This window comes from Eulemur rufifrons, chromosome 29 (assembly GCF_041146395.1).
Source record: "Eulemur rufifrons isolate Redbay chromosome 29, OSU_ERuf_1, whole genome shotgun sequence".
Taxonomy (NCBI): Eukaryota; Metazoa; Chordata; class Mammalia; order Primates; family Lemuridae; genus Eulemur; species Eulemur rufifrons.
Genome location: NC_091011.1, coordinates 59902561 through 59922832, shown reverse-complemented (window position 1 = coordinate 59922832; position 20272 = coordinate 59902561). Strand labels below are relative to the sequence as shown.

Here is a 20272-nt window from a genome sequence, read left to right as displayed (position 1 = left end):
CTGGAAGGGATTCAATTTCTTTAATGGAATTGAATAATTTCTCCATTTCAGAGTGATTTTGATCAGTACTTCTGTATAGGACAAAGGAGGACTGGGATATGGTCAAATAACAAGAACATACAGCTTCAAATCCAGTACCCTCTCTGAAGCTTTCCTCGACCTCCAGCCTCGCTTCTAATCTTAAGACCACTGTGCTTCATAAATAACACTGCATAACAAGTGGGAATACATGCCTATAATTAATGTAATTTAGATAATATTAGGTAAACATTTTGACATAATTAATCTGATACACATTTAATGAGGCAACATAGGATATAAACATGGTCTCTGAAATGATCCAGATCTAAATTCCAATCTCAGCTGTTTTCACTCCATCAGAGCCTCAGATACTTCATCTGAAAAATGTGCATAATTTTTACCTTCCATGGATGTTGTGATTCTTTAACTGCAGTCTCAATAAATGTTAACTACTATGATTATTTTTAATTATTATTGTGATTCACAATAAACATCAATGTCTACCATTCATATTATTTTAAGTCAATTTGTTGTTTTTATGTGCTCACTTTATAAGTTATCCAATATTTATAATCAGCATCGGCATTGTTTAAATATGAACTACTTTTTATTATCATGACACACATAAACTCACAGATCAAAAAACAAAACCCCATTTATAACAGCAAAAAATTGGTAGTAGCCTAAATAATAATTAGTGGTTAACTAAATCATGATATATGTCTGTAGCAAATAGTATGCAGCCATTAAAAATTATGCTTTTGAAGCTGTTTAATAACATTACAAAATGTTTATGATACAATGTTTTTTTTTTTGAGACAGAGTCTCACTCTGTTGCCCAGGCTAGAGTGAGTGCCGTGGCGTCAGCCTAGCTCACAGCAACCTCAAACTCCTGAGCTCAAGCGAGCTTCCTGTCTCAGCCTCCCGAGTAGCTGGGACTACAGGCATGCGCCACCATGCCCGGCTAATTTTTTCTATATATGTTTTTAGCTGTCCATATAATTTCTTTCTATTTTTTAGTAGAGGTGGGGTCTCGCTCTTGCTCAGGCTGGTCTCGAACTCCTGAGCTCAAAGGATCCGCCCACCTCGGCCTCCCAGAGTGCTAGGATTACAGGCGTGAGCCACCGCGCCCAGCCAAAAAAAAAAAATTAAAACAAAACTGTTAAGACAGCATCTCAGGCCAGGTGTGATGACTCATGCCAGTAATCCTAGTGCTTGGGGAGGCCAATGCAGGAAGATTGCTTGAGGCCAGGAGTTTGAGACCAGCCTGAGCAACATAGTAAGACCTCTGTCTCTACAAAAAATAGAAAAATTAGGCCAGGCACGGTGGCTCACACCTGTAATCCTAGCACTCTGGGAGACTGAGGCAGGAGGATCACTTGAACTCAGGAGTTTGAGACCAGCCTGAGCAAGAGCAAGACCCCATCTCTACTAAAAACAGAAAAAATTAGCCGAGCATAGTGGTGCACGCCTGTAGTCCCAGGTACTTGGGAGGCTGAATCAGGAGGATTGTTTGAGCCTAGGAGTTTGGGGTTGCTGTGAGCTAGGCTGACATCATGGCACTCTAGCCCAGGCAACAAAGCAAGACTCTGTCTCAAAAAAAAAAAAAAAGGAAAAGAAAATTTTCCAGGCGTGGTGGCTTGAGCCTGTACTCTCAGCTCTTAGGAAGCTGAGGCAGGAGGATTGCTTGAGCCCAGGAGTTTGAGGTTGCAGTGAACTATGATGATTCCACTGTACTCTAGCCTGGGTAACAGAGAGAGACTCTGTCTCAAAAAAACAAAAAAATCTGAGCCATGTAAATATATCATATGTATAGTATATATGTGCATATATACGCATTTATAATATACATTTAATATATATTAGCATTTAGGCATGGGAAAATAATTTTCCAAATTTCCACAGTGGTCATATATTAATTTTATAATAATGAAAAAAAGTAACGCATTTTATATATCAAAGGCTCTTGATCTCATTTCCTAAACATTGGTATTTCCTTGCCAACAATCTCTTGGTCCCATCCTCAAAATTTCCTGTCTTCTCCATTGTTTTATATGATTCTACCCACCCGTAGGAAGTCCTTATAAGGATGTAGCTTGCTGCAGACATCAGGTGACAATTTTCCTGAGGACATGAACCACAGGTTATTGATCTCTAAGTGTAACCAACTTACATGTTACAGTCTAACATGTAGAGACTCCCATATGGAACAGGTAAAAAGAAATAAGTGTGAGATTGATTTAATATGTAATAATATATATTGAGATAAACATGTATTGAATTATAAGGACTTTATTCTAAGTACTTTATAATTCTTACATTTAGCCTCAATGCAGCACTATTAGTGCTAGCTAAACAAATTATGGAGCATGCATATAATGGCATGCTATGCGGCTATTTAAAAGAATAAGGAAGCTCTTTTGGTCTGATACGGCAGGATCACCAGGATATATTGTTAAGTCAAAAAGGCAAGGTAGGCCGGGCGCGGTGGCTCACGCCTGTAATCCTAGCACTCTGGGAGGCCGAGGTGGGCGGATCGTTTGAGCTCAGGAGTTCGAGACCAGCCTGAGCAAGAGCGAGACCCCACCTCTACTAAAAATAGAAAGAAATTATATGGACAGCTAAAAATATATATAGAAAAAATTAGCCGGGCATGGTGGTACATGCCTGTAGTCCCAGCTACTCGGGAGGCTGAGGCAGGAGGATCGCTTGAGCCCAGGAGTTTGAGGTTGCTGTGAGCTAGGCTGACGCCACGGCACTCACTCTAGCCTGGGCAACAGAGTGAGACTCTGTCTCAAAAAAAAAAAAAAAAAAAGAAAAGAAAATATTTTTTTTCTGGATTTTAAATCATGAAGCTGTTGCTATATGCTATATATATTACAGAAAAGTTTATGTTCTATTGCTCTGGGCAATGTTGAAAAAATTGTATAATAAATAACATTTATCTTTTTGTTAGTTCATGTCGATGCCCTTAAAGAAGGTATATGAAAGATGTATTAATAGTAAACTTGGGCGTGTGCTTGCATACTTGGGATTAAAAGGTATATGCATTATTAGAGTTATAAATGTGTAAACTGTTTATTTTGAATAGATGGATGGATGCCCTGGGACTCACTCACTTCTGATACCTCCAGTTCATAGAGAAAAATACACAATTTCAAAACTTAAAGAAAAACATTACTGATGAGGGTCTTAGTTTCAGACAACTGAATCCATTCTAACTAGTTTAAGCACAAAGAGATTTGACATTTTGAAAAAACTTGCCAAATACAGTTCTTGGAATGTTGTCATTGGAAACATTATCTTTAAAGATGAGAGAACATAGAAGCAGAGAGTAGAATGGTTGTTTCCAGGGACTGGAAGGAGGGGGAATTGGGAAGTTATTAGTCAGAGGGAACAAAGTAAAAGTGTACAAGATTAATAAATCCTAGAGATCTGTATAGCATAGTACCTATAGTTAACAGCACTCTATTGTACACTCAAAAATGTGCTAAGAGGATAGATCTTCTGTTGTGTTCTTATCACAAAATAATAAATAATAAAGAGGCCAGGAGCAAGCTTTTGGAGGTGATGGATATGTTTATGGCATAGACTGCAGTGATGGTTTCACGAGTGTAGACTTATTTTCAAACTCATCAAGTTGTATACACTAAGTATATACAGCTTTTTGTGGTTTAAAAGTAAATAAATAAAGATGAGGAAACTAAGACCCAGAGAAACAAGTTATTTTTCCATATTCATTCAACAAGCATTTTTGAGCCCTAGGTATGCTACAGAAATGAACAGCATTGGGTTTCTCCTCTCATGGAGCTCACAGTCTATTTTCCTAATTGGTTGTGCATCAGTCTCACTCCATGAGTTTTAAAAAATACAGATTTCTTAGGCCGGGCGAGGTGGCTCACGCCTGTAATCCTAGCAATCTGGGATGGCCAAGGCGGGTGGATCGCTCAAGGTTAGGAGTTCGAGAGCAGCCTGAGCAAGAGTGAGACCCCGTCTCTACTAAAAATAGAAAGCAATTATCTGGTCAACTAAAATATATATAGAAAAAATTAGCCGGGCATGGTGGCACATGCCTGTAGTCCCAGCTACTTGCGAGGCTGAGATAGTAGGATCACTTAAGCCCAGGAGTCTGAGGTTGCTGTGAGCTAGGCTGATGCCACGGCACTCACTCTAGCCCAGGCAACAGAGTGAGACTCTGTCTCAAAAAAAAAAAAAAAAATACAGATTTCAGAATTACTAAATCAATCTCTAGAGAATCTGGAAACTGGTTTTAAGCTCCCCAGGTGATTCTGACCTGCTTCTAGGCATGGAAAACCCTGGTCTAGTCAACCCTGCCATAACCATTTAGAGCAGCTCAGACGCTTGAGGTACAGAACCAGGGCTAGACCCCAATTCTGACCTCCAATATGGAGCACCAATATTAGATAGATAGTTAGGATCTCCAGTTCTTCTCAGGACAAGAGTGCGCTATTTTGGTACTGTTTCTAGAATTGCTCCAGCTGGGAAGGATAAGAGTGAGCACTCCATTTTGGTGCTGCTCCACCCTTAATCCTATCCTGAGCAACTGCTACACCTGGGGAAGGAGGGCATGTTTAAGAATTTCCCAGCCCAGGCATAATAAGGTTTAGACAGTGACTAGAGTAACCTAAGGGTAATTAATATGCCATTAGCTTGAATCTGCATTGTGGTTCACCCGGCGCTCAGGTGGGCTTTCTTGGAGGGAGCTCGTTTAGGCAGATGAAATTTTGAGGACACCTGTTAATCATTTGATAACATACTACACCTCTCGAGAACCTGCCTCTAGACTGAGCTAATAGAAGGAAACACTCCTGAGAAATCAGTAGAAAGTGAGTTGGTCTGTTTCTCTCCACTCTCAGAGACAGACCCGTTTTATTCTATGATAAAGAGTTGCTCTTGTGAAGTTGCTCCCTGCCTGCAGTTACTCTGTCGTATTGGCCTTGCTGGTAATTTTTCCAAGAAAAAACCCAGAGGACTAGGATAATAGTCTGGACTTGACACTTTGGTGTTTCTGGCCATTCTTTGGCCAAGAGCACACCAAGAACCGAGGGCAGACTCCCACCCTGACATCTTTACTGCTACAACGGGGATTCTAACATCTTTGGTGCCGTGCCTCGGATTGTGACTGCATCTGCCACAAAACCATAGTGAATCTCCATTACTGGCAAGCAGTTTATTTTGGCTCTTAGTTTGAATTAAAACTACCATTTTGTTATAATTTTTATTTATAAATACATACACTGTTTAAATTAGAGACGTTGAATAGGAAACAGGTTTGTTTTGAGAATATTTTTGAAAAAGTCACTTACCCCTGAGTGAGTATAGATGAATCCATTTTCTCACCTACAAAGTGACAGATTAAATTGGATGATCTCCAACATTACTTTCAGATCTAAAAATCTATGACAAAAGATGTTCTAAACTATCTTAAAATCCCTTCTTTAATAGCTGTGGAAAGTGGGACTTGAACATCTAGGTCCATTTGCTTTTCTGTCATTAGTATTTTTGTTTGAGGACCTGTCAGAAGATTTTGTCCTTTTAGGCCATCTTAGAAGTGACTTTTCTCATATAAGGATTTGAGTAGTTTTACAACTTGGTTATTTATCATTTCAATCAGCACGCTGGAAGCTCATTATCTGTCGTATAAGAGTCTGTTCATTCAATCTCCTAGTGTTGGTTCCTTGGTTACTTCACCTCTGATAAGGTGGTTATTGATAGCCTTCAAGGCGTTAATTATTTAATCGTTGTTGATGAGAATAAAAAGTCCCCTCAAAAGGACAGCCTTTCATTATAACATCATCTTTTTTTCTTCCCAGTTGAGACATCTCTGAATTGCTGAACAGGTATCTCAAGGAGGAAGGTCATAGATTATAGCCAGGGTTCTAGCACCTCAAATATTTGAGAATCCCTTTTCTGTCTCCCCTTAACCTTCAGAGAGTTATGGTTGCCAGATTTAGCGAAGAAAAATACAACATACCCAGTTAAAATTGAGATAAACAAAGAATAAATTTTTAATACAGATGTAACCCATGTAATATTTGGGACGTACTTATACTAAAAATTATTTGTTGCTTATCTGACATTCAAATTTAACTGGACTCCCTGTATTTTCTCTGGCAATCTTACAGAGAGTACATGACCTAATGCTTTGTAAGTCCACCTAATGTTTTGAGATCCAAATTTCTTTGAGGTTTGCTCCTAATTTAAATCCTCAATGAAATGGCTCTGACAGTTAAAACTGCATTTGCCTGAAGTATAGTGGATGTTGCACTGCCCAACAACTCCCTTTTGTTGTGAGAATATAAACATAGAAACAAGACTTTGCTTGAGAAATCTAGGCTAAATATTTCTCTTTTGTAATTTTTATTAAACATTTCAAAGACACACAAGTTAAAGATGGTAATATAATGCATTGCACACAATTTATTTATATGTTATTCTGTTTGTTTGTGTGGATACTTAGGTGGGTGGGTGAGTGTATTTGTTTTGCCATCTCCTCAGTCAGAGGTTTTGAACGTTGGCTGCAAAACAGAATCACCTGAGAGCTTTTTAAACTCAATCTCTGCCTGCTTCCCAGACCAATTAAATCAGAATCCCTGGCAGTAGAAACAGGCATCTGCAGTATTAAAGCTTCCCAGGTGACCCCAATGTGTAGCCAGGGCTAAGAATCAATGCCCTAAATGAAAATTATAAATTTGAAAAAGCATTTTTACTGCTAAATTATGTCCTTATGTTTGAAATTCCTCTTCAAAACTGATTTCGTGGACTTTTCAGTAAGCATATTATATTATACCATATTATGTTTATTATATTGTATTGTATTATTATATCATATCATATATTGTAAAGTTTACTTTTAAAAAAAATCTCAAGCCAGGCATGGTGGCGCACACACCTGTAAATCTAGCACTTTGGGAGGATGAGATGGAAGGATTGCTTGAGGCCAGAAGCTCAAGATCAGTCTGAGCAAGAGCAAGACCCTGTCTCTACAAAAAATAGAAAAATTAGCCAGGTATGCTGGTGCATGCCTGTAGCCCCAGCTACTCAGGAGGCTGAGGAAGGAGATCCCCTGAACCCAGGAGTTTGAGGTTGCAGTGAGCTATGATCATGCCACTGCACTATAGCTCAGGCAAAAAGAGCAAGACCTGTCTCAAAAAAAAAAAAAAATTTCATTTGGCTTTAATCATATCACTGATTCATTAATTTTCTTAAATTTATTAAATTTCAATAATTTCCTAACCATCTATAATTGGCTTTTGCTTTCAAGTGTTTCTTTGTGATTTTCTTATATCTTTTTCATATGTATTTCTTTGTCTCTTTAGGTTAAAAACCCGTGGTTCTCAACTTGAATTGCTCTTTGGAATCATCTTAGGATGCTCTTAAAAAATGCCTGGGCCCCACCTCCTAGAGGCTGTGTTCTAATTGGCCAAGTGTAATGCCCAGGCATTGGTGTTTTTTTAATAGTACTTGAGGAGATTCTGGGCATACATTATCAACAGTCATGGTATACCAATCCAAAGATTTCATTTATCCACCAGTTACAGAGCACCTGTCAAAAGATAAGGACTGAGCTACACCCTGAGAATTCAGGATATGGTATTGTCTCAAGGAATTTATAATCTGGAAGAGGAGACCAATACTTACAATGGGAGAAGAATGGAAGAGTACTTGAAGTAACAGTTTATTAGGCCCACTCTGTCAATGATGATAGGTGAAGGGAGACTTCACAGGGAAGCAGAAGGCAAACAAGGTTTTAAAAGATAGAGTGATTAAGGTATGAGGAAAAACAGAAGGAGAGTGAGGGGGAAGAAATGACATTTCCTATCAGAATGAATTGGAACTCTGTGCAGAGGCACAGAGGCTTAAAGCTGCATGATGTGTTGCCTGAATTATAGATGGTTCTGCAATGCTGTCATATAATGTTCTGGAGGAGTTGGGGGCAGGTGGAAGCCAGTGGTAGGGTTTGTGATGTGTCAAACTCCACTGACATACATCAGCCCAGCCATTCTTGTGTTATGGTGAACACCTAGAATGACCATTAAAAGATGAGAGGTGGCCAACCAGCTTTGCTAGTCTAAAACAAAAATGCTATACAATCTGTATTTGTCAGATTTCAGCTGCAAAGTTCTTTCTCCAGACTTATTTCTGTCTTAGTCCATGTGTGCTGCTATAACAAAATACCACATGCCGGGCAATTTATAAACAATAGAAGTTTATTTCTCACAGTTCTGGGGACTAGGAAGTTCCAGATAAAGGTACCTGTTGATGAGGCCCCATCTCTCTGCTTCTGATATGTGACTTGTTGCTGCATCCTGTGGAGGGGAGGAACGCTGTGCCCTCACGTGACAGAAGGGATGAAAAGGGGTGAACTCCCTCCATTGAGCCCTTTTATTAGGGCACCTAATCCCATTCATGAGGGCAGATCCCTCATAATCAGTCACCTTCTAAAGGCTACACTTCTTAATACTGTTGCCTTGGAAATTAAGTTTCGACATGAGTTTTGGAGGGAACAAAAATATCCAAACCATAGCCTTTTCATATTATCCTTGATGACATTTGGTTGCATTTGCTGCTAGCATTTTTTATTCTAGGCTCTTGGATTTTCAACCTCCCTGGACACAGGTATTTATTTTGCATGTTTTGTGGTCGATCGCACACACTTGATTTCAACTTAAATGTGATTCCAGTTGGTGAAAACCTGACTTCACCATAAGGCAATTGTCTTGACCAGCCTTAGTAACCCCCCACAATCCCATGGTCATCACATGCTTAACTGTGCATTCACATTATCCCCCGACTCCTCTGCTGTTAGCTTCCTTCAGTTGGGAACACTGGGTTTAGTTGTTGTTATGCACTGAATTTTTATAGGGTGTATGTAATTCAAATGTCCAGACAAGTGCAAAGAATCATGTAACAAACACCTGTTTACTTACCCAGCTTAATCAAATCCTAACATTTAGCTTTGGTCGTGCCAGTTCTTTTTTACAAACTAGAACATTACAGATGTGGTTAAAGCCCTCTGACCATCCCTTTCCATTTCTCATTTCCCTTCTCCCCAGAGGTGGCACCATCCTGATCTTAGTGTTTAGCATTGTCGTGAATGCTTTTCTGCTGTTCTACATATATGTGTATCTCCATAATAACATATACTATTGCTTTGTATTAAGTTTTCAAACTTTTTTTAATTGCATCCTCTAAGTATCCATCTGTGTCTTACATTTTTATTGGCTATTAAGTTTTTGAGATTTGTTGATGATACATACAGATTTAGTTCATTTCTTTTAATTACTACATAGTGTTCAATTTACAAATACACCAAAATGTATTTTTTATTGCATATAAGTAGACATTTGGGTTTTTTAAATTTTTCACTGTTATAAAGCTGCAGTGAACATTCTTGTATATATCTCCACGTGCACAAACCTATTGTATTTTTATTCCCTAATCATTTTTTTATTCACATAAGTATTCACTATGTAGCAAGGAAAAAATTATCAACCATTTTAATAGTGTAACACATGACAACATAATCAACTTTAAAACAACAATATTGCACTGATGTTTTTAACTTGTAGCCTTTCACAAAAGTCACCAGGGACTTCCTTCATGGAGACATATATGCCTCAGCTCTGAACCACAGAATAATTTAAGGAATAATCAAACGTAAATACAAAATCAGAAGGAAGGCTGATATAGCTTCAAGAAAGTTGGGGTCAGTTTAAAGACTGATCTTGCCTTTTTTTCTGTTTCCTTGACATATAGCTGGTAAGAGTTGGGCTGATTTATAACTCCTCTTACATGGACATAGAGGCAACTGACTGTGGTATTTAGCCCATTGAACTTAATATGAGTTTTTGTTAAAGGTATAGACGTTACCCACTTATTGCCCTTGGAGAAAACAAGTCATGTTTGTTTTTTATTGATTTTTATTTTATTTATTAGTGTGAACTATACACAGAACAACATGTTAGGTGCTCTGAGGTGTTCAGAAAAGGCCTCAGAAGAACTTAGAGTACCATAAAGAAGAGATATTTAAAAATAGTCATCAGTAGGATTTTGGCATCTGAAATGGGATTTTGGCAAGGTGTGGTGGCTCACACTTGTAATCCTAGCACTTTGGGAGGCTGAGATAGGAGGATTGCTTGAGGCTGGGAGTTCGAGACCAGCCTGGGCAACACAGAGAAACCCTGTATCTTCAAAAAATAAAAATAGCCAGGCATGGTGGCTAACACCTCTAGTCCCAGCTACTCAGGAGGCTGAAGCAGGAGGATCGCTTGAGCCCAGGAGTTTCAGGCAACAATGAGTTATGACCAAGCCACTGCACTCCAGCCCAGGCAACAAAGTGAGATGCTATCTCAAAATATAATAATAAAATAAAATAATGGAGGGTTTTTTTCTCCCTTAGTTACACTCAAGAAATGATTGTCTACTGCTGTTGATGAATAATTTCAGAGGACTATGGATCATGCTGAAGAAAATGAAATCCTTGCAGCAACCCAGAGGTACTATGTGGAAAGGCCTATCTTTAGTCATCCGGTCCTCCAGGAAAGACTACACACAAAGGACAAGGTTTCGGATTCCATTGGGGATAAGCTGAAACAGGCATTCACGTATGTTGTATTTTAATCTATTTCTTTTATTGTATCATTCAGTTGTGAAAGAAGCAAGGTCAAATGTGTAAAGAAAATCTGTTTAGTGAAGTGAAGAAAAAATGAATGGTGAGCACTTGTGATTTGCAAAGCTGTTCACAATGGTTCAGTCGATGTTAGATACTTGATTGAACACAAGCTTCATCATGTATTTCACCATGTTTATTGAATTCCTACCATGCCTTACATCTGTGTAAACAACCCACTTTTTAATTCTCTACCCATCTTCAAAATACCCATCTCTTCCCTTTGTCTCCCAGGAATGTTCCAGCCACTCTGTCTTTTTCCCAACTCTGACTCCTATACCCCATTTGGCAACATCTCAAATAACCAATTGTGAATTTTTTCTTATTGTTGGATATGAGGAAGGGAAAACGCTTTGGTGTGAATCCTACAGAGATGTTCCTCATATAACTTTACCTCTGTTTTTCTTTGTCCTCCCAGATGTACTCCTAAGAAAATAAGAAATATCATTTATATGTTCCTACCCATAACGAAATGGTTACCAGCATACAAATTCAAGGAGTATGTGTTGGGTGACTTGGTCTCAGGCATAAGTACAGGAGTACTTCAGCTTCCTCAAGGTTAGTAGAATATATTTCTTTCTTTTTTTATTTTCCTTGTTACCATCTCCTCAAACAACTGCTTGACTTTGTTTCTGCTTATTTCATCATGACTATAAATTCATAGTTTTAATCGTATCATTCTAGTAATATTTACCTGTCTAAAGGGATTCTTCAGAAACATTTAACCCTTAAAAAGTCCCAGAGATATTGATAGTAGGAAATGGTGATACCGTTTGCAGATCAGAACATAGATTGGGCATTATCTTACCTCTTGCTAAGTCAGTCACTCACTCAGTGAACATTTTGTTGTGGTTGTTGTAAGGTTCTTGGCTTCCAAGTCCATGTCCTAATTACAAGGGTCTATGATGCACTGAATTCCTTTGCTGCTCTGTAATTTTATATGTGATATAAGAACTTAAGAAAATATTCATTAATTTATTCATCTAAACAATTATTAAGTACCTGCCAAGCTCTCCCTGTCCTCATGGAGCTACTAACCAATCAGAGAGTGAGGCATGAAGCAAATAAAAGCCCATATAAATTTTTAACTACAGGTGATGATAAACACTGGGAAGGAAAAGACAAGTTACCATAAGATAATAATAGACAACCTGATTTAAGTAAGGAAGTCACAAAAACCTCTTTGAGAAAGTGAGATTTGAGCTCACACCTGAGGCAGATTGAGAATGAGAGGAAAGGCATTTCAGGCAGAAGGAATAGCATGTGTGAAGGCACAGAGTAGGGAAAGAGCTGGATGTGGCTCGCAGCATTAACAGGAGGCAGTGTGCTGGGCATGCAGGGAGCCGGGGAAGTAGCTGGCGAGGCAGGCAGAGACCTGCAGGGCCTTCTGTGGCCACTTTTAGATTTCATTCTGAGCACAGTGAGGAGCTGTCAGCATGCTTGTCGCTTGGGTTCTCTGTGTCAGAGGTCACTGAGACTGCTGTGTGGGGAATGGGTTTGGTTGGGGGAGGGGAGGGACCAGAACAGGTGTGGGGAGACCAGTTAGAGGTGACAGTCTCCCAGTGTAGCAAAGGTGATAATGGCTTGAGCAGCGCCAGGCCAGCTGGCCAAAAATCTATTCCCTTCTAGCCAGCTTCCCAAAACTTAATTTGTCAAAACAATCTCTTCCCCTAATGTCAATTAGCTGAGTTTTTAATTTTCCAAGTGATTGATTTACCAAGTTATTAAATCTATTAAACAAAAATCTTAAACCAGGTTCATGACAGTTTCCCACAACCATTTTGGTGCTGTCACCCCAAGAATAGAGAAAGAGTAGAAGGCAGGCAGAAAGGCAGGGGAAGGCGCAGGTAAGGGCCCAGTGTCTGAAATGGGAAACAGAAGCCAAACTGACATGCAGTCAAGTTGGACTGACAAAGCTGCAGGAAATGACTGCCTTGACCTTGTAAACTCATACTCAAAGAAATCCTCTGGGTTTTGCCTAGTTGGGATTTCAGTCATTCCATAAACTTATTTTCAGCCAGTGGAACAACTTCTATCTAGAACTAGGGTGATGACTGTAAAAATGGAAAGAATTGGGAAGATATGCGATATGTTGTGTGGGTAAGATCAGCAAGACTGGCTGTTCGATTCATTTAGGGAAAACAAGGGAGGAGGGCGTGTCAAGAATAACGCTAAGGTGGCTGATGAGTTGGATGTGGGGATGGGGAGGAAGAGGAGTGGTCAAGTATGACTCCCAGGTTTCTGTTTCCAATACCTGGGGAATGGAGGTGCCAATTGCACACATAATAAAGATCACAGAAATGGAATTAAAGGGTAAGTTTGAGCATGTTAAATCTGAGATTCTTGTGAGATAGACAAGTAAGATATTTCATGTTTATAGTTAATATATAGTGGGCTCAAAAGGGAGGCATGGGGTAGAGATAGCAATTCGGGAATCTTTAACCTATAGATAGCATTTAAGCCATGGCAATAGGCCAGGGCACCTAGGGAGAGTGTGGAGTGGAGTGAACAAAAAAGGAAGCCGAGATTAATCTCTCCAATATTAAAGGCCAAATAGAGAAGGAGGAACCAGGAGAAGAGACAGAAAAGAATTATCTGGAAAGGGGGAACGAAAACCAGGAGTGTGTGGAATTACAGAAAGGAAGAAATTATTTTAAAACAGGGAATGATCCAGTAGCTCGAACACTGCTAAGAGGCATAGATCATCCCACAGTCAAATTTGTATCAAAAAGGTATTTTTCTGCCCATTGTTGATCCATGAAGATAGATATATATGAAAAACAAAATATAGCAAAGGTAGAGATCTTATAGAAAATAAACAAATTTCTTATGATTAATAAATAAATTACTGAAAAGATTTTTTATTAAGCATGCAAGATTAAATGCATGCTTTTATCTCTAATTGACTTAAAATCCCAACAGTCAAGGAGGGGAATATATTGTAAACTAGCAAGGACAAAGAATATGAGAGAGGAGACACAGTGAAACAGAAAAAAGAAAAAGAAAAACAGCAAGCAGATGGACAAGTGACAGCTGAATTATCAGAGTGGAATGTAGGCACCTACTCTACAGAACACGGGGAAATTGGAGGCTCCAAGTATTGTCAAAGTTGGGAGTTAGAGGACTAAAAGCAAGAGAACTGGTTGAAAGTCTGCAATAAGTAGCATGTAGGCACTCAGGTCCCCACGCCTACACTGTGCAGTGGGCGGTAGGGTGAAAATACTGAGAGATGTCTGGAGGATTAAGTCAAGTCTGCACACTGAACTATGAGCCAGCAAAGGCTGCTCCCTTGCCCTGCTCAGCTGCAAGAAGATTTACAGGCCAAGGCAGATGGTATCCTATAAAAGACCTGTAGTGACAACTGAGGTCCCCCAACGAAAATGCTGGCTGGCCACCCAGTTGCCTTACAGTAAGGCCCATCAGTATACAAAATGAGCCACCATGCACATGAGCCTTCAAGAAAACAGAGACCAGGGCCAGGCACAGTGGCTGACACCTGTAATCCTAGCACTTTGAGAGGCTGAGGCAGGAGGACTGCTTGAGGCCAGGAGTTTGAGACCAGTGAGCAAGAGCAAGAGAGCAAGACCCCGTCTCTACAAACAAATAGAAAACTTAGCCCCGTGTGGTGGTGTGGGCCTGTAGTCCCAGCTGCTCAGGAGGCGAGGCAGGAGGGTCACTCGAGCCCAGGAGTTTGAGGCTGCAGTGAGCTATGATGATGCCACTGCACTCTAGCCAGGCAATAGAGCGAGTCCCTGTCTCAAAAAACGAAAAGAAAAACAGAGACCAAACCACACACACAAAAAGGAACTCATTGGGAACAGAAGTAATGAAGAGGACAAAATTTAAAAATTTAAAACCATAATATCCTTAAAGAGATATAAAAACATATTGAATACATGAAACAAGAACAGGATGCTATTTTGAGAAAGAGCAGTCAGAGAACAAGAAAGAGCTCATAGAAATTAAAAAATATGATAGCTAGAATAAAATATTCAGTTGGAGAGTTGGAAGATAAAGTAAAGGAAATCTGGAAGTGGAAGAAGTTAAACAAATAATAAGGGAGAAAAGATAAGAACACCAGAGGATCAATCCTGGTGTCTCATCATACATCTAAGTAGAACTTCCAGAAAGAAAGAAGAGAGTGAACAGAAGGGAAGAAATTATCAAAGAATAATCTCCAGAATTGAAAACTGAGAGATTCCTTGGTATTCAGACTGAGAGGAATCATTAAGTACCCAGAAGAATAAATGAAAAATAAAACACAACATATCATAGTAAAATATCAGAATACTAGGGATCCCAAAACTTTCTAGAAAGGAAAAAGTCACATAACTATAATATGACATAACTAATGAAAAGCTGACAAGGTAGACATAATAGAAAGTTAATGGTTTGTATCCAAAGTTGATAAATTAAGAAATAGCAACACAGATGTTACCTAGAACAAAATTTCTCAATGGTGCGTCTCTTAGGTTGTTGGTGTAGGACTGTAGGATGTTTAGCAACATCCCTGGCCTCCATCCCTGCAGTAGGAACCTCCCACCCCCACCTCCCCAGTATAACAATTAAAAAATTGCCAAATGTTCCCTGGGGGCAAAAGCACTGTCCATTGAGAACTGCTGACTTAGGGAAATGGAGGTAAATAGAAAACCAGCTAGTAGAGCTGGAGGTGATTGCCTTTGAGCAGCAGAACCTGGAGGGGAGAGGAGGGGCGCAGAAAAGAGCTGGCTTTTCCTGAGAACCTTTGAGTGGCACATAGCTTTTTAAACTGTATGCTTGTATTTCTTTGCTAGAAATAAAATTTATTTTTTTGAAAAAGACATTTGGATGACCATATTATTATATATGAAATAGGAATGCTCTCCTAACTCTTCTTTTGCTAAAGGTTTTTTTGTTCACAGCATAACAGTGCATTAAGTGAGTTTTCCAGTTGTCCCAGAAACTTGGCTGAGCCCTGAAAGCTGAGGACAAAGTGTGCTTGTTGCCTACACATTCTAAAAGGGGGATGCAAGATAATCTATGCAAAACTATGAATTAATGATGCCCAAACTCTCTCTTTAGTGCATCACTTCAACAAAATATACAAGGGAAGGAGAAGATTGACGTAAGATTTGGAATGAGAATTTTCTAGAGAAAAGCTAAAGCCCTATGCATTTCCACTTCACCTAAAGTCAAGGAAGGAAGGACTGCAAGAGGGCAACTCTGAGGGTTGGACAGTGTCTCCTGGTGTTTGCAAAGACTGCTGCCCAATTCTTGTATGAAAGAAAAGTCTAGTGGCTCTAAAAAAATTGTATTAAAAAAAAGTCTACAGGTAAAGGATGGTGTGAACTGTTCAGGACAACAGAATGAAGATAGAGTTCTTCAGAGGGTGTGACCTGCACTTCCCAAGTTTCTTGGGGTAAAATGCCAAGCTTTCCCATTGAATAACTGGGTACCCTGGAAGGTCATTTGAAAGGTACCTGCCCAAGGAGACTGCCTACAGGATGGTCATATGCCAGCAGAAAGATCCTAAAAGACTGTACCTTCTGATAAGGAGCTGAGGGAGGGATCTAAGATTCAGGGGAGAGGGCATTACATAAGCCAGGGAATAGTACAGCGGGAGTTCCTTATTGCAAAGGGGTCTCCGGAGAACTGACAAAAATGCCCTAGTAGAGAAGAAGCCAGCATTTGTGCATCAACACCAGATTGCAACTGCACCTGTTAAGTAAGACTTTTTTTTTTTTTTTTTTGCCCTTATCTATTTTGCCAAAGAATAAAACAGAAAAAAAATCCACCCACCAGCAAAAAGGAGAAGACAAGGAAGACTGTCTTAGCTTGGACTCTGCAAGCACCAGTGTGGGATTACACGTGGGATTGGGGTGGAAGAAAGGCAGGTTTCACTTGTTCATCAGAGGTAAAGCACCAAAAGAAAAATATACATAGCCACTCTGTTTTCTAATGATCTCCCCATTTCTGTTTGGTCTCATCCCACAGGCTTAGCCTTCGCAATGCTGGCAGCTGTACCTCCGGTATTTGGCCTGTACTCCTCATTTTATCCTGTCATCATGTATTGTTTTTTTGGAACCTCCAGACACATATCTATAGGTAAAAGCTTGTACTTGATATTCTAGTACCTTTTCTGTTGGATTTCCAAGATTTGTAATGTGCCAAAGAAATAGCCTGGTGGTTATTAAAAATCTGCTTAATAACTTTTGGTACTGTGAACACAATAGGTGCTTTAAAAAAAATACATCCTTTTTAAGATTTCTAGAACTTATGACTTTCTTATTATCTTGGGAATGATTTTTTTAAAAAGACAGTTTTCTTGTGGAAAAGAGCAATTGTTGAAATCTGTAAAATGAGATACATGCTTTATTTCTTAATATGACTTGCGTCTGATTTTTCTTTTAATAGTAGTACAAGTTCCTAATTACTATGCATGTATTTCATTTCCTCACGTTTTAGTCTCTGAATTGTATGTGTTTTCTCTTTAGTTTATCAAATGCATATGGATATTATGATAGTGTTGTTGCTACATGCAGCTACCACCATCAAACACACACACACACACACACACACACACACGACGTTTCAGATATCTATTGCTGGGTAACAAATACCTCTAAAATTTGGCAGCTTAAAACAACAATCATTTTATTATCTCTCATAATTCCTGCAGGTCATGATTTGGGAAGTGCTAGTCTGGACTTCCCCCTCCCTTCTTCCTCCCTCGATCCTCTCTTCCTTCTCCCTCTCTCCATTAGTCCCAGGAATTCTCCATGTGGCCTAGTTGGAGCTTTCTTATACCCCACGCTCAGGGCTCCAGCCCAAGTATTACAGCTCTCAGGTGGAAGCTGCATCACCTTTTATTACCTGGCCTCAGAATTCACACAGTGTCACTTCCACTACATTTTTTTTTTTTTTTGTGGTTATTAACAAGTCACAAGCCCATCCAGATTCAAAGAAAGAGGAATTAGATTCCACCTCTTGATGGGGAAATATCAAGGGGCATTTGTGCATGGAAGATACTGTTGTGGTCACTTTGGAAAATACAGTCTGCACACACAGTTGCCCGCACCCCAGAGGCAGGATACTACAGGAGGGAAGTGCAGTCTTCTTTCAAGGATAACTATTGACCTCACCTGTGTCCTTGGTTTACTGGCAACAACCACACCAGATACTCTGAAGGTCGTTTCCTTGGATCCCTAAACAGGCATCATTCATGCTTCATTATTCCAGGTCCTTTTGCAGTTATAAGCCTGATGATTGGCGGTGTGGCTGTTCGATTAGTACCAGATGATATTGTCATTCCGGGAGGAGTAAATGCAACCAATGGCACAGAAGCTAGAGATGCCTTGAGAGTAAAAGTCGCCATGTCTGTGACCTTACTTTCAGGAATCATTCAGGTAAGACTCAAAGATGGGGAAATGGGCTCTCAATTGTTAATGTAATAAATACCTGTTGAGTGATCTCAGTTGGTCTTGCTACATGGCAGGCAGGGACAGCCAGCAGAACTCCAGAGCTCAGGGTTCATAGCATGCAGCAACACCAGTCCCACTGCAGGCCTCATTTACAACCAGGAGTGACAGTAAGCAAGCTTCAGTTAGCTACTATATATAAATATAAATATATATATATATATTTTTTTTTTATGAAGGAGTGGTGAGTGAGAAGGGGCCTTCAATTTACCTTTTTATTTATTTATTTATTTATTTTGAGACAGAGTCTCACTTTGTTGCCCTGGGTAGAGTACAGTGGCATCATTATAGCTCACTGCAGCCTCAAACTCCTGGGCTCCAGTGATCCTCCTGCCCCAGGCTCCCAAGCAGCTGGGGCTACAGGCATGCACCATGACACTCAGCTAATTTTTCTATTTTTAAGAGAGACGGAGTCTCTTGCTCTTGGTCAGGTTGGTCTCTAATTCCTGAGCTCAAGCAATTCTCTCGCCTTGGCCTCCCATAGTGCTAGGATTACAACCACCATGCCTAGCCTGATTGACTACTTTAGAGAACCCAAAAGCAAGACAAACTAGAAACACCAGGATTGGTTAGTCCGGGAAGAGGACATCCCTACCTGCTTGGAAGGAACAGCCAGGATTCATGCACGGTAGTTACGCACCCAACTCCACGGACAGGACAGGCCTGAGTGTGGCCGATGCTCAGTGGGGCTCCAAGCTGCTTGATTGATTTCTCAGTTACTACCTACTGCAGGTAAAAGTTTGTAGTGTTAGAAAGTGAACCAGAAAGAATTTTTAAACATGGTTTTTATTGGTCATAACTTCCTGACGTATCATGTGATTTATTTGTTTCTTTGTCATTAGTTTTGCCTAGGTGTCTGTAGGTTCGGATTTGTGGCCATCTATCTCACAGAGCCTCTGGTCCGTGGGTTTACCACTGCAGCAGCTGTGCATGTCTTCACCTCCATGTTAAAATATCTGTTTGGAGTTAAAACAAAGCGGTACAGTGGGATCTTTTCAGTGGTGTATGTAAGTAAGCAACTTCCTGGCTTCCTGGTACTTGTTTTTATTCCCCCCACTCCCCTCCACCTTCTCTTCTGTATTTCTTTTACCTTCAAGACTCGTATTTCTTTTTTAATCCAAGAATTTCCATAAAAGGGAAAGATTCAGTTACTCTAAGGCTTTCTGAGAAAAGTACTACAAAGAAGATTAAACCTTAAAATCTCACTTTATTAATATATATCACCTACTTCACAAACTTTTTGCTAGGTCTTTTTTTGGTAACTGCACCATCACTCTAGGTGAAGAGAAGCTTTTTCTTATGACCGAATCATGTTCATTTTGGAAACTAACAAATACTTTAATGGCCTAGTAGAACATATCTCTCTCAAAAACTGCTAACTCAAGCAGACAAAAAAAATCAGGCTATAAAAGATTGAAGAAACATAACCAATTTAATCTAACAAAATATATAGACTCTGTACCCAGCTCAGAGAAAATATAAATTATTTGCAAGCACTTGGGGAAGAATGATAATAACTGATCATGTTAAAACTTATGTGAATTTGATCACAGATTCTAAAAAGTCAGTATTTTTCACACAGTGCAATATAATTAGAAATTAATAAACTCAATATATCTTTAAAACTCCCATACAGTTAGAAACAAAAAAACACATTTCTTTTTTTTTTTTTTTTTTTTTTTTGAGACAGAGTGTCGCTTTGTTGTCCTGGCTAGAATGAGTGCCGTGGCGTCAGCCTAGCTCACAGCAACCTCAAACTCCTGGGCTTAAGCAATCCTACTGCCTCAGCCTCCCGAGTAGCTGGGACTACAGGCATGCGCCACCATGCCCGGCTAATTTTTTCTTTTTTTTTTGAGACAGAGTGTCACTCTGTTGCCCAGGCTAGAGTGAGTGCCATGGCGTCAGCCTAGCTCACAGCAACCTCAAACTCCTGGGCTCAAGCGATTCTACTGCCTCAGCCTCCCGAGTAGCTGGGACTACAGGCATGCACCACCATGCCCGGCTAATTTTTTGTATATATATATTTTAGTTGTCCATATAATTTCTTTCTATTTTAGTAGAGATGGGGTCTCGCTCTTGCTCAGGCTGGTCTCGAACTCCT

The 20272-nt window shown here is 39.7% G+C and overlaps 1 protein-coding gene across 9 annotated transcripts in view; it reads left to right on the top strand.

The window, feature by feature from the left end:
- Positions 1–20272, top strand: part of SLC26A5 (solute carrier family 26 member 5) — a 70923-nt gene that overhangs the window by 13411 nt on the left and 37240 nt on the right. For all 9 annotated transcript variants that reach the window (XR_011231783.1, XR_011231785.1, XR_011231784.1 and 6 more), the window contains 5 exons: positions 10445–10649; positions 11133–11272; positions 16688–16798; positions 17933–18099; positions 19014–19178. Coding sequence is in view for 6 of the 9 variants with exons in the window: in XM_069462215.1 (XP_069318316.1) it covers positions 10498–10649; positions 11133–11272; positions 16688–16798; positions 17933–18099; positions 19014–19178 (735 nt within the window). In the remaining 3 variants the exon portion in view is untranslated. The remainder of the gene's footprint in view (positions 1–10444; positions 10650–11132; positions 11273–16687; positions 16799–17932; positions 18100–19013; positions 19179–20272) is intronic.